Source organism: Podarcis liolepis (genome assembly GCF_965112155.1).
Source record: "Podarcis liolepis genome assembly, chromosome: 4".
NCBI classification, from domain to species: Eukaryota; Metazoa; Chordata; class Lepidosauria; order Squamata; family Lacertidae; genus Podarcis; species Podarcis liolepis.
The window spans coordinates 48,945,570-48,960,575 of NC_139558.1; the positions used below are offsets into that span (position 1 = coordinate 48,945,570).

A 15,006-nucleotide genomic window follows, 5' to 3' on the forward strand; every position below is an offset into this window, starting at 1 on the left:
CTTGCAGACCCTTTCCTAAGCAACCGTGCAAAAGGTAGGTATCGATTTCCTTGAAACCACACTTTGACTGTTTACAACGAGGAAAAATCTTGACCCCTCCCTACCCAAGGGCACTCATATTTTTCTCAACAGTGTTAGCTTCATAAATAAAATAGTGTACACTTAAGTTAAATTCCAGATGGTAGCCTTTTTAGTCCTTTGCAATGAATATATATATGGTCACCTTAAAGGCTAGCAAATTTATTATGTCATAAGATTTTGTGGAGTACAGTCCACGCCACCAGTTGCGTGAAATTTGAGAAATGTAAAAGGCAAGGTCAGTGGGAAATGAAATTCAGAAAAGTAAACAGTGGTATTACTTACTTTTTTTAGTGGTAATTCGACCTAAAACAGTTATTGATTCCTCAGAAAAGTCCATCACACCCTCTCTCTCTCTCTCTCTCTCCCCCTCTATATATATACAGTGGTGCCCCGCAAGACGAATGCCTCGCTAGACGAAAGGGTTTTCCGTTTTTTGAGTCGCTTCACAAGACGAATTTCCCTATGGGCTTGCTTCGCAAGACGAAACGTCTTGCGAGTTCTTGCGAGTTTGTTTCCTTTTTCTTAAAGCCGCTAAGCCGTTAATAGCCACTAAGCCGCTAATAGCCGTGCTTCGCAAGACGAAAAAACCACAAGACGAAGAGACTCGCGGAACAGATTAATTTCGTCTTGCGAGGCACCACTGTATTTCAATATATGATCTATATTCTCAGGATACGTTCTTAGGTATTTGTCAGACCATTTGCCACCAGTATTCAGTTACATACCAGAAACCAACTTCCTGAGGAAGCTTCTATTGGCAATTGGAAAAAAAGACAAACCCAAAAGGGCAGCAAGGTAAAAGTTGATAAAGTATTCCTGGTTTGGATAAATGTAATGGAAGAACTATAACCCATGAGTTACCCACAAAATTGACTGGCCAACCGCATAAATCGAAGTACTAATTAACTCATGGAATTCACTGTCACAAGATGTGGTGATGGACATTATCTTAAAGAAATCAGAGCTAACCTGTATTTTGCCTATTAATAACTATAATGTAACCTCCAAATGCAGTTATTACTGATATTAAACAAGGTTCGATTTTCTTTAGCTTCCATAAACACGCTTTATAAAAGTTGTGATGTTTCCTTCAATGTTCTAGTGTTTTGTGTCCTCGATTATCAATGTTCTACTGATATGGAAGCTGCTAAATTGCCCCCACTTACTAGCTGCACCACATGGGAATCTTTTAACATGCATTAACTTACCACTTGGGATTGTCATGTGGAATTGCCATGCCAGCACCAGATGTCTCTGTGGCTGCTGGTGGTGAACAGGGGAAGACTATGTAATGTTGCCATTCCATGTGGCAAGCTACTCTACAAGGTACAACTGCCAAGTGGGAGATTTTCCCCAGAGGCTGTTTCAAGCGGCTTCCATGCAGCACTTTCAATGTGAAGAATAGTCAGAATTCAGAGAACAACCTTAGCTACTGCTTTAGTTGAGTACACTTATTTGGTCTTTCCCGTTTTCCCTCTCCATATGCATGAAAGTAAGTCCCTACATTAAAAACTGCTTCTGCTACATCCCCGAGTTTCAAAGTCAATTGCTGTGCAGCACAGAATGCCGCCCTCGCTCTCAAAAGGCCTACTGAACTTGTTTCAGGGTGCTTCAGGAACTTCTGCTTGCTCAATCCAACTTTAAGAGATATTAAACTACTGTACTTGAGAAGGAACTGTCAATTTCCTACTTCTAAACTTGGTGCACTGAGTATGTTGAACTTTTAAGGCAGTGACGAACTACCCAAAAACAGCCCCATAAGCAAGCAATCTGGCATTATTTTTTCACATATAAAAATGAAACATTTTTAAAGCAAACACACAAACATTTTTTTAAATCTAGTTTATTAAATATTGCTTTTGGGGGGACATGTTTACAACAAGCCCGGATTTAAATGTAAGGATTCAAAGCAGTCATATTAAAATACAGTTTCAATATAAAGTTTGTCACAGTTTTACAGTATTCAAAAAATGACAGACCTGCCTTTAAAAAAAGACTATTACACCAAGACATAAGAAAAAACATTTAAATAAACAAATTTTGGCATTTTCATAATCTTTGTAGTATAAAACAGAATATTAACTCTATTTACTGGCAAGCGGATACATAAATCTATTACTTTGAAATGTCTCCGTAAAACATCATACAGAGTGCTGTACAAAAAGTCTGATGAAAGTGCATCCCTGAAAGTGGGCCAATCCATTGTATTAGCTCTTTTTAAAATGTGACACGTGAAAATGTCTCTTCCATTTTATATAAGTGAAGGCTTATTTCAGAGAAATGTTTTTGCCTCTTCATCTCATTTTTACCCTTTGCTTAAAAATAGCCTATGGACGCCCACCAGGGGGCAGTGTAAGGTTAGCCATTAAATCACGAACAGCTGCAAAGATTGTACATTCACCTAGAACAAGGGAAAGAAACACAAGTTAGCTGGAGAAAAAACAAGCTGGGTTATGGCAAGTGATAAACTTAATCAAATGCATTTCAATTTTTGTCACAAGGCACGCCACAACTCAAACTTTTGTAAATAGGTAATTACAACCAGGTGCAACCGTAATCAAATAACTTCAACGTTAAGCAAGTTTGCTTTATTCTAACCTATTGGAAATAGTGTAGCCAGCTTGGGTGGAAAGTACAAATCAACATGTTGATAAGGTGCAGTTTGCCCACTCAACCACAACTGGACCGTTAGGAGTCTCCAAATGCAGCAAAGGCACGCCCTCCATGCAGCAAAAAACCCAAGAGTGGTGCAGAATGTTGGTCTTGGGTCAAGGAGACCTGGATTCAAAACCCTGCCTCATATGGCATTGGGTGAGTGCCTATTTCTCAGCCCAGCAGAGTTCATACAACACCCCCCAACATGTGCTACCCTCAGCTCCTTGGAGGAAAGGAGGGATGCAAAGCTGACTGATAACCAAACTTCCTTGTCAATAAAGACTTGGAGACAAAGATAATTGTCCAGTTCAAAAGTAACAGCTCAGCCAGTATCTCCTGATAGGCAAATACAATCACAGCAAGCTAAGCTATACTGCTGGTGTTGGAGCTGGTTTGTTGGTGCTGCTGTGGACACTTCTAAGGATTAGGAATCTTGATGAGGATTTGATTTTACAGGAATGCTCTAATAGACAATAGGTTACTTACATGTGCATTGTGCTTCCACTTACAATTTCAGAATGACAAAGCAGTGAAAAGTAGCCATGAAGTCTTCTCTAAACTTCAGTTTAGATGGCATACGTTATTATTTTTATGCCATTATATTTTAGAGTAATGGAACAAAACTGCAAATGCCAATTCCAGTAACTCCCCCCTCCCTTTCAATAAAGCCCCATGGCCCTGTGTAGTAAAGCCTGATGACAAAATGCCTCACTGGCAAAGATGACGCTTGTTTAGTTATGTATAGAAGCTATACCTGCATTTCCCTCCCACAATAGTCAGTGCCAAGGTAGCTGAAAGTTGCTCTTTGGAGCATGCATGAATTATGGGTGGCATGCACGATATTCCAACTGCTAGTGACACGCAGCATGGATGTTGAATAACTCACCTTGAACCTTACTGCCCAGGTAGAAACACAAGGCTAACCCCTCCCAACATCGCAGTTACCTCAGTGACGATCAGGGGTTCAGGATGGAGTGTTGCCAAAAGTAAAGGCAAGCATTTGAAGAGGCAGACACACATACCACATCAATCCTATAAGCTGCTTCAGTGTAGTCAAATGGTATGCGTATCCACACAGTGCAGTCTCAGAATCAGTGTTCATGTCTATGCTATAACACTACACTAAGAATATGCTGGCACTTTTTTTAAAAAACAACCCTAAACTAATATAATGCTTTTTTATTGTTAAACCAAGAACCAGTAAGCAACAAAGATATCCTTTGAGGGGAGAAAATCTTCCATTGAAGAAGTTAGTGTCTTGGGTAAAAATATCATACCCAAGAATAAAACTGTTAAAAAAATCACTTTTCAAAAGTTTCTAACACTTTTATTAAAGGAAAAGTGAAACTGAATACAAAAGTTTCTCACAGAAACAAAGCAGGCAGCATAAATAAGAGAGAAGATACAGTCAAGGCAAGATGTTAGTCATGAGATACAGAAAGTATAAGCCAGAGCTGTAAGGTGATACTTTATGGAATAATTTATAAGTAGTTCCATCTTCCTGGACCCCAGGCTTTCCTCAGAGGAGTACAATTGAGAACAAGACAGGTAGTAAAACCTTGTAACAGTAAAATTACAAGAAATGGGAAGACATTCCTACAGTGCAAGATGACTTAACAAGCACTAGTTTTCACAGAAATATATACACAGTGCTCACATGACAAAAGTTAAAATCGTGTCGCTGTGACTACAGTAGTATGAGCCAAGTCATTAAGTGCATTACACTTCCTTGGTCAGTGTCATAAAGTCCATGTTGTGTCAATAATACAACCCTTCTGGCACCACAGAGAGGTATATATTCAACAATTTATCACTAACATGCAGTAATCCGAAGCCAGGTCTTATGAGGTCAGTTTTCAGGAAACCAAAAAAAAGGCAAAGCAACACTGGTGGTAAAGTGAAATTTAAAAACTTTAAAAGGTTGGACTCTGTCCATTCAAGCATGCAGAAGTTTTGACCTACTGGACATGTACAGTACCTGGTCGTGGTGAATTCAGTTCTGCAAACCTCTTTAGAATATTGCTAACCATCAAGGGAGCAGCAACTGAAGAGTTCTGCTGTCTGGGGATGTCTGCCTGTTGTGTCGTACCTGAAGCCATATCATAAATGATGGGGACTATTATGCTCATGGCTTCCTGTGAAACTGTAGTCTTCTGTGTTAGCTGAAGCTGTGAACACAATAGAATATGCAAAAAGTAATCACAGCAATCTTGCAATATACCTTTGATGTAGATATGGCAACATCACATGAGTTAAGGCATGGTTTTTATTACTGTGCCAGTTTGAATGCATTCCTTAGCTCAAGAGGAAAAATGAAAGCCAATATACGACCGACGCAAATTAGTTATCCAAACTTAAATCAGAACCGTTTCAAACTGACAGCTAAACCAAAGTGCACCAAAAGTCCTAGTGCAGCTTGAAATGCCCTAATTTCCCTACTGGGCATTCAGGAGTAATATATGAACACAATTTTTTACAATCCAAATTGCTTTGTAGTACAAAAGGGAAACTGGGAGATTTGGAAATGAGCACGATGTACTGTCCAATTCTTCTTTAAAGAATTTTGGAATGGTGATATTCCAAAAAGTAAGATTATCTTCACCATCCATCCTATTTCAATGTCAGCTGGATTTTTTAAATCCTAAGTGTTCACTTTAAACACACTGGCAATTACATAAACTGCTTATCAAAATGGGTCTACATAACCATTTCCACACATGCATACTTTCAAAGCTACATATTATAGAAAAAGTAGGTGCCTTTTACATGGCATATGTGAAAAGAAATGCTAGCATAAATCAAATATAGTGCCCTATTTGTAAAGAAATTGACTATGGGACTAATTGCAAAGAGTCATGTGTTAGTCACGGCCACTTATAGCAGAAGCAGCAACTTCCGCATTTAAGTTAGTCATCCTTAACCCCAATTGAAGCAATGGAACATGTTGAAATGTTATATTGGTTTCATATATTGTTATTGGCATCCATCTGTCTTGAGAGATAATGGAGTGCACCTCCGGGGGTGAAGTCAAACCACTGTGTTAGTAGTACCCTGGGGCACAAGCCTGGGCAGTGTGTGTGTGTGTAGGTCCTGGGCTGCCCAGACGACAAAATCCCTCCTCTTGGCATACTGATGTGGTCCAAAGAGAAGCAGAGCAATATGTCTGGAACCAGCTTGGCTGCAGGAGTTGCCAGAAGGAAGGCATACAAGATGTCATCCAACCGTCCTATGGACTCCACTCCGGATTTGTGTAGGGCTTACTCCTTAGCCTGTCCTTCTGAGGATATCCCACAAGGCAGCAGAGGTTTAGGAATAGAGTTTTCCTTCATGGGCTACATTCCTAGGTTGATGAGCCCCATCTGCCCCTCACTTTATGTATAACCAGAACAATTCAGTTACTAGACTTCAAAGGGATGAGAATAGGACAATATATTCTGTATTTAAGTATCTCATTTGCTACTTACACAATGGCTGACGGAAGTCATATTTAGACTACTCCTTACAACTAGACACTGTCAAAGGCTGCACCAAACATGGAACTGACTTAGTTGCTCTACTTACAAAGAACAACATTTTGGATTTCAGCACAACGGCCGGTGTTCCTGGAGGAGCAATTGGTGGAGCACTTGGAGGAATTGTCAAACAAAACTGTACATTCCATTTCAGCTGGCTGGCCTGATCGGGAAACTGTTTCAATAAAACATGCCACAGAAAAAGACAGATGAACAATCCAGTCTGGGTTATGAGAAATAATACAGAATGTTGCAAAGATGTTAAAACCAACTTACCAGCTCTAGTTTCATAATGTGTACACAGTCCCGGAGAATGTGTGGAGGTGCCCCTAACAGCTTTGTAAAGGCTATTAGAGTATTGGATTTGAAGGGTGGTCCTGCAACCTACAGTGAATGCAATGTGTTATTAGAATTTCTTTGGGCAGCTCAATGATTCTTCAATCCTGCTCTTAATCCATATCACAAATTCTACTAAAATCAAAATAACAGCACAAGGATGCAAAATTCCCATTATGGCAATCTCACAAATTGGAATTCTCTACAATTAATGCTGGAAAGTTAGGTGAAAACCATAAGAATATGAAGTGGCCCAGTTCATGCATCAGAACAGGAACATAAAAAGGAGAAAAATCACATGGAACATCAATGTCAGCCTGGCAGCTTTTAGGGAGGTGCTGAACTGGCATGAGTATGTTCTGCATAAGCTCACTGGACCTGTATCACATATGTTTGATGTATTATTAACTTATTTTATGAATGTGCTTTTCAAACATCTTATCAAACATCAAATTTTGAATAAAGTAAGATGGGGTACATACTCTGGTTTCAAAGAATTTCTCCAAAACCTGCAACTCTTCTTGTTTCCACTGCCCTGCAGTTTCAGGTGCTACTTTTAGCTGCAAGGTCTGGTTAGTTTTAGGGTTGAGGGCAACTCTACATTTCAGGGCATCTGTCTTGAACATTATTACACCTGGTTCATTGGAGTTCATAAGCTGTAGCTGTTTAAAAGCCAAGACAGTTGATTAGAATGCAAGAAATAAGCTGCTGCCCACACCTCATTATACTCTAAGCAGCAGGAGCAAAACTTTCACAAACCCAAGTTCTAAGCATTTTAATGTTGGCTGCATGTAGCTTGTCAGGTACATCTCCACCTGCCTTCCCCAATCTTGGGTTCCTAGTTGTTGCCGTACTACAACTCCCATTATTCCTGACCATTACCATGCGGGCTTGGCAAAATGAGAGCATCTATAAACAAGATGCTCTCTATTGACTCAGCAGGGTACATTGTCTTATGAACCCCCCCACCTTATCTGCTAAGAGGAAAGTGCTGCTTTTGCTTTTTAAAAAACAACAACAACCAGTCCTTATATTGTTATTATTCAACTCTTCCCTCTGACTTTCCCCTTCAAGCCCTGAGATTTGTCAATACAAATTCCTGTTTCACTAATCCTAGCAAATAGTGGATGGTCAATACAAATTCCTGTTTCACTAATCCTAGCAAATACTGGATGGTCCAACGCAAATAATAGAGTTTACAGCTTAGCCAAAGTTTGGACCATGTTTTTCCAAATAGAAGTGCTAAATAAGCAGTTTTCCACTTGCATTGCTAGGAATCCAGGAGCTACCTTCTGAGGAAACTGGTAATGGCGGAAAAGCTGTCTGAAAGCCCACTTGAGCACCATTCCGAATGATTCAAGGATGCAGTCTTAGTTTGCGGGGGGGGGGGGCGGAACTAGCCCCACCACCACTTACACAAACTGAGTGTGCACCCTAGAATTTTCTGCTCAGGACTCCACAGTCAACATGTAAGAGTTCTTTGGCAGACTTGTAGAAAGTATTCCCTATGGGCAGAAAAAATAAAAACCACTGTCCTCTACTTCAGCGATGCAGTATACCAACTCAATGTGGTTAAAACATCACAAATCACGTCCCATTTCACGCCTCTTAAAATGCAGAATGGTTAACACTTATTAGGCTGTATCCAACGAAGTCATAGTAGAGCTACTAAAAGTAATGGCCGTGACTCGTGCAAGTTCATTAATTTCAATGGGCAGAACCCAACATAGCAGTTCCATTAGCACAAGGCCTTGTGGCTGCACAACAGAAATTTACTTCCTTCTCTTATGGCACAGAAGCTAGAAGTCTAAATTTAAAGTGATTGTGTAAGGAACTAAACATTTTGATTCCTTGCATACCGGCTCCTGCTGGATAATCCTTTGGAGATGTCTTCTCATGATAACCGATCCAAGGAAACGTTCAAGTGGAGAGCAGAGATAGCTTCCGGCCAGCCCCGGCATAAGCCCAGGGGTGGGAGAGGGCAGAAGAAGAATGTTCAAGGCACTGTGAGTGAGAATTGTGGGTATGGATGCAGCCCAAGAGCGATGAGGTAGTTTACGAGGTGGCGGCATATTTGTTGGCATTACTTGGGAACCTAGTAGAAATAAGAAAAAGCACACCTCACTCTTCCTGTCTAGGGATGCATGGCTATTTACATACATTTAAAGTGCTAGGCAGTTCCCAGTAAGTCTTGGCATAATGACACCTTCCCAAACTCAGCGCCCCAACAATTCCAAAGACTAAGAAACAGTTAATGGCTGTGTCCAATTCCCTCTATTTCCCTCATGCAAACAGAGAGGGTTAACTACTCAGACCACTATTCCAGAGTTATGATGATTGCACAGTCACCTTAGCTTCAAAACACAATAATGTTTGATTAATGTACTTTATTTTGTATTAACAAATAACTCAGTCATAGAATCACAGAACTGTACAGTTGGAAGGAACCATAAGGGTAATCTAGTCCACCCCCCTGCAATGCAGAATTTTTTTGCTCAAACCTACAACCCTGAGATTAAGTGTCTCATGCTCTACCAATTAAGCTATCCCTGCCTGTCTGCCTTTGTCTAACTGGGTTGCCATAACCATGTCAACAGCATTTTGTAGTGAAATACTAAGTTTGAACATCCCCTTTATTTGCTTTGCAACAAGTATTACTTACTTGTTCCCGCTCTTGGGGAATGGGAAGCATCTGGTACTGGAGAATGTAAAGAAGGGTTCGCTGGTGACATTCCAGGCATGCGTGCTCCTGGAGAGGGACCAGAGACCTGGGGCGAGCCTGGCCAATTCCCTGGACGCTGGCTTGGAGACATCATTGTGTACGGTGAAGTAGGATCTATAGGACCTACGGAAATTGCAAGAAAATTGTAGGCAGCTTTCTCTGGGTGTACTATCTGTACACCGGGATCCTTAGCCTTCCTAGACCCTGCCTATCTAAAGCCTAACACATAAAGCATGCCTTGATTACATACATTGTTTAAGTGGTGAATCTTAAAAAATGAATGCTTTATTGCTCAGTCTATTCATTGATAGGGGGCTTGCTTGCTCTGCTTACCACAGAAGGCTGCAGGACAATGTCTGTTGACTCAAGAGATTTTAGAAACCATTTGCTCCAATTTTTCCTCCCTGCTATGTTGGGGCTGATAAAGTTGGTGATTTGTCAGCAGCAGTGGCTCCTGATTAAGTAGGAGCAACAGTTCAGGTGTGTGAAGAAACAGTTGCTGTCATTTCAGAGCCTGCATCCCAACAGGGAATGGAGCAGTGCGCGTTCCCAGAGTCAGGAAAAGGGGTTGTTTGTTTTACGGTATCTGAAGTGTCAGTTTTCTATCAGTATCTAGCTGTACAAGGAGAAGAAGAAGAGTTTGGATTTGATATCCTGCCTTTCACTCCCCTGCAGGAGTCTCAAAGCGGCTAACATTCTCCTTTCTCTTCCTCCCCCACAACAAACACTCTGTGAGGTGAGTGGGGCTGAGAGACTTCAAAGAAGTGTGACTGTCCCAAGGTCACCCAGCAGCTGCATGTGGAGGAGCGGTGACGCGAACCCGGTTCCCCAGATTACGAGACTACCGCTCTTAACCACTACACCACACTGGCTCTCAAGTCATGGGCTTACCATGTGGGCTAGCATAGTTCGTATTTTGTCCCATTGTGATTCCAAGAGATGAAGGCGAAGGAGTTGGACCAAACGATGCTGGTGACGGTGCTCTTAATGCGCCGCTTGGAGAGTTTGCAGGATGCAGCGTTCCTAAATGGAACATTCAGAACTACGTTACGTACTGCCCAACTATTCCTCTCCAAGTTTAAAGAGAACTCTCTTTTTAGTAAATTGTCAAGGTTATTTGAAGGTACAGTCATTTATAAAAACACAGGACGCATCACAATTCATTTATGAAATACCTTAGGAACACTAAATGCCATGAACTGCTACTGGCAATGCATAAAAGGCAGCCGTCTTACCTGGGGACTGCGTGTGCATCATGGAAGGTGATGGGGTGACTGTACTGTGATAAGATGTAGGGGGTGATGTCAATGGGTAAGCCCCTGGTGCTCCTGTCTGTTTTGAAGACTGTTGAAAAAAGGCCTTGATTAGATATAGTAAAATATAGATCCCAACAATTCTACATGCTTAAATATCTAATGCTTAGAAGTTTTGTCCTCAGGCATTGGACTTCATTAAAGCTGAATTTCTAGAGTAGCATTTCACTTCTTTACACTACCTTTCCACAAACTACCAACATAAGCCATTGATTCCAAGAGCCGTTTTTCCTTTGTATTATATCTCCAAGTCTATTATGTGGTCTGTACTTTACTGCTTCTAGCCAGCAGCTTACGCAATGGACATCAACATCCACTCTAACTTACACATGTTGATGTGTTAGGCACGTATCTTACACAAATTCAGGCTGTTACTCCATCCAGTTCAGTACCTGTCTACACTGACTGACAGTGGTTCGCTGGGGTTTCTGACAGAATACGTAGAACCTCTGGCATTCCATGAATATGCTCTAGCAACGTCTAAGGCCTGGGGAGAGGTCAGTTGCCATCCTCATTCTGCCCTCCCCCCCCCCCCCCGGCCTTCATAAATCACCACTACATTTTAAAATATGTTATTATGTATTAGTTTTCACTTACTGTTGGCCAGGAAGAGCTATAAATATTGCTACGCAAGTACAATAAGGAGGATATGACCTCACTTGCTGTTGTTATCTCTTTGGACATACACATTTGTCAAAAATGATCACCATAATCATAGGGGCTTAGCCTTATACTGGGAGCCTTATACTGCACACATACAACCTGCGGCTGCGGCTGAAGCTGTGATATCAATGAATCCATCATGTCCCCTCCAATAGGAGATGGTGGATTATCATCTTCATTGACAGATCGTCTTCGTGCATCCTGATTGCTGTCAACAAACATGTTCAGGAATGTCTGTGGATATACAGTATTCAGATTTATGAGTCAACATGTCTTCCTATTGTATCTACCAGACATCTAGATCAATCTTAACAGCAATATTCAAGGATTTTATCACTATTTCAGCTAGTCAGTGTCTGTAGCTGAATTCTGTTCCATGAAAGGGATCATAAATCACAAATAATTGTATTATTTATACCCTGTCCATCTGGCTGGGTTTCCCCAGCCATTCTGGGCAGCTTACAGCACATATAAAACATAGCAAAACATCAAACATTAAAAACTTCCCGATTCAGGGCTGCCTTCAGATGTCTTCTAAAAGTACTCCTTTTAAAGATTTTTCCATACCATTAAAAAATGGCATCCAGGACAGAAGCAAGCTGAAAGTTACTTCGATAAGATCAGCTGCACTACACTTGAAAAAACACAACTCATAGAAGACTCAAGTTTTTTAAAACGCCATAAAATGATGGATATGACATATTAAGTCACAGAATGGTCCATTCAGCCCAGCAGTGAGCACTCTGAATGGCAGCAGCTCTCCAAGATTTCAGGCAGGAGTCTATTCCATCTTGCTACCTGAATTTGGCTTTCAGTAGCCAAAAAGTATTGAGTAGCAGTAGTGAAAACACCCAAAAGTGATCTGAAGGATGTTACTGTCCAAATCCCACACCCAACACTGTCATTATATCCTAAAAAAATGTAGGGAAGGCTATTTAATCCCCTTAGCAATGGACAACCTAGAGTCCTAAAAATAAAATTTATTTGGAGGAGCTGCAGTTGCCAGCCCCTTACAAAGGGCATTTCCTCTTAAGCAAAACTTTCTGAAATATTAATGGGAACCCAGCCTTATTTAATTACACTGTAAAATAAAGATAAAAAGACCTTTAGTCCTGGTGCAGGGTAAAAGCCTTCCACAATTTTACTGTTGTCAAAAAGGCTGTATGCTCCATCGCGAATTGCCACCACCCCACGGCTTTGACAGTAAATGTCAATGCAGTACATGTTCCGAAAGGCCAGCCTGATGTGTGTGGGTGACTGAGGCAGAATTGAAAAACATTGGTAGGCAGTGTTGGTGCGTTGCGTCAGTCCCAGCATTGGCACAGTTGGGAGCTTATTGATAGCATTTAATGGAGCCTGAGTATCATACAAAACCTGCAAGTAAAAACAAAACTTGTTTAGTGTCACAATAGCCAACTAAATATACTTAGCCTTTAGAAACAATCAGCATAAATGCAGCTTTAAAGTTGTTTTTACCAGGGGTAAGAACCTGCTGGCTTATTTATTGTGTATTAAATGTTCATATCAACCTTTCCCACTCTCTCTCTCTTTTAATCAAAAGCAAACTCTTAACAGCAGGTTAAATATGTAATGAATGAGCTTATTCTCCCCTGCAGCCCTACACACAAGTTATTATTGGCCTCTTGTGCTAAATGATACTCCTGAGAACTGGGAACAGAATTTGTCCTTTGGTGCATTTTGCATTTTGAATCAAATGTTTCTCTTCCAAGGGCAGGTTGAGGAGAAGGGTTAGTTACCTGTAAAAGTTGGACTACGTTTGGTGATTTATTGAACATCTCTTGGAGCTGATGCAGGATTGTATTATGACAGTTACTGCAACCTGAGTTTGGTCCAACTGTTCCTAATGATATGTGGAATTTCTGGTGTGCAGAGTTCCACTGAATGCTGATCTATAAAAAACAAGTAAGAGCTTTAATGGAAAATAATCCAGCAACATCTAAGCAAGCAACTGTTTCACAACTCAGCAGGAGGGTGTGCATGTAATCACTAAACTATGGTTTAGCACAGCTAGGAAGAGTAACAGACCCAAATTCACTTTCATTTTCACTTATTCCTATCTTGTTCTTCCCCGTGAACCAGAAATCGTACTTTAAGAGTAAACTAGTTTGTTAAAACAAGCCAGCTTCATTATCCATGGTCAGAAGTTGGCTTATTTAGAAAATGATTAGCATTTATTTTAAACAACAATTCCTAGTTGGTACATAAAGACAAGCTAGAAATCAGGCAAAGTGAAACTAAATCCTGGTTTATCCCTTCTCCAAAAAAATTACTTACTGAACTTCCTTTAGTAGTTCCATAACAAAGAATTAGCTTCCGATAATTGTAGATTCGGACCTCCGAGAAAACTTTTAGATGGCTGGGTATTTCTTCATAAGGTGAAAGAAAGTGGAAGGGGAAAGATACAAAAATAGATATATGAATTGTTTCGGTAGACCTCATAGAGCAACATAAGAACAAAGAAGAATGTATTTATGTACCTGGTAAGGATCTGAAATATTCCAACACACATTCATATAAGCGAGCAATGCTATTCCAGTCATTGAGGAACATCTCAACTACTTTTCGTCCACCAACTGGTTCAGATAATTGGCTTTCATATGTCAGGTAAACATGACGGGTAGGTCCTACAAAGTGAAAGAAATGGCCCAATAGAGTCAAATCACATTGGGACACAGAAAACATAAGCAGAAAGTAGGGAGGTGCAAGACAGAACAAGTGTAAGTTGGAACACTAACCTTGCTCCCTGGAGGAAGTGCTATTACTAAGTGGGCAATTTGCAAACACCAGTTCAGCAACCCATGTGCGGTTATTTCTACCTTGCAGTCGAAAAGTGCAATCGAGAAGGGAACGGTCTAGAGCCTTCTGGGTTTCTTCACTTGTACCCTTACATGGAGGAATTCTGTTGAAAAGGATAAAGGTAAGACCATGTACTTATTTTAGTCTCACAGCTAAACAATTCAACGTAAGCTGCTCAATGTTTTCTGGAGGACATAATTTGTACAATAAAATGTGTCCCTGCAAGGAAACTCTGAAGTTACTAGAAAAGTGTAAAATAGTAACAGCATACTGAGGTATCATCTTTCAGCAATTTATGCAATTTTAATCAATCAAAAAAAAAAAGGAGAAAAAAGAAAATTCACATAATTCATAGCAACGAGGAAGTAGTGAAATTTTGTTGTTTGGTTTTGATACTTCTCCAGGATGCTGCTACATAAAATAAAGCTAAGAAAAATTAAGGATAAGTAAGGGGCGGCAGGAAGTAAAATTATTGTGCCAAAATTAGTGTCAAGCTGCTGTTCACTTTTCTGCACTATGTATGCATTAAAAAAGTGTCTGAAGATGGGTGGGTGGTTTTTTTTACTCTACAGCTATTGTTGTAAAACTTTCCGTTTTATAAATGAATAAATGTATAATATAATACAAGATGAGTTTTAATTCTACAACATGTTGTATATTAAATACTTTCCTCCCCTTCCATCACTCATGGAATATTGTACACATTAATGAAAGTGTGGCATAATCTCTTTACTTTAATAAACGAATAGCATGACTGAAGCCATCTCCTTCAACCTGGACTCCTTGATGTGGGATCTCCATATTGGATAGCTGAAACAAAACAAATCACATTTTTTATATTTTCATAGCAAGAGAAAAGTCCAGGCTAAAGAGCATCTCCCCTGCCACCACAACTGGCCCATTCAGC

At 40.3% G+C, this 15,006-nt stretch overlaps 1 protein-coding gene across 4 annotated transcripts in view; it reads right to left on the reverse strand.

Moving 5' to 3' along the window:
- Positions 1 to 2,127: 2,127 nt before the first annotated feature.
- Positions 2,128 to 15,006, reverse strand: part of MED14 (mediator complex subunit 14) — a 40,175-nt gene continuing 27,296 nt past the window's right edge. Inside the window, exons 16-31 of one of the 4 annotated variants that reach the window (XM_083500539.1) lie at positions 14,833 to 14,909; positions 14,039 to 14,202; positions 13,781 to 13,927; positions 13,578 to 13,669; positions 13,040 to 13,192; positions 12,387 to 12,656; positions 11,382 to 11,516; positions 10,542 to 10,650; positions 10,198 to 10,329; positions 9,247 to 9,429; positions 8,444 to 8,679; positions 7,067 to 7,246; positions 6,525 to 6,632; positions 6,298 to 6,423; positions 4,715 to 4,904; positions 2,128 to 2,482 (exon numbers count right to left, since the gene is read on the reverse strand). In XM_083500539.1, coding sequence (XP_083356665.1) covers positions 2,409 to 2,482; positions 4,715 to 4,904; positions 6,298 to 6,423; positions 6,525 to 6,632; positions 7,067 to 7,246; positions 8,444 to 8,679; positions 9,247 to 9,429; positions 10,198 to 10,329; positions 10,542 to 10,650; positions 11,382 to 11,516; positions 12,387 to 12,656; positions 13,040 to 13,192; positions 13,578 to 13,669; positions 13,781 to 13,927; positions 14,039 to 14,202; positions 14,833 to 14,909 — 2,376 coding nt within the window. In that variant the 3' untranslated portion in view covers positions 2,128 to 2,408. Of the gene's footprint in view, positions 2,483 to 4,714; positions 4,905 to 6,297; positions 6,424 to 6,524; positions 6,633 to 7,066; positions 7,247 to 8,443; positions 8,680 to 9,246; positions 9,430 to 10,197; positions 10,330 to 10,541; positions 10,651 to 11,378; positions 11,517 to 12,386; positions 12,657 to 13,039; positions 13,193 to 13,577; positions 13,670 to 13,780; positions 13,928 to 14,038; positions 14,203 to 14,832; positions 14,910 to 15,006 lie in introns of all 4 variants that reach the window. The other 3 variants (XM_083500538.1, XM_083500541.1, XM_083500540.1) reach the window with 3 other exon arrangements.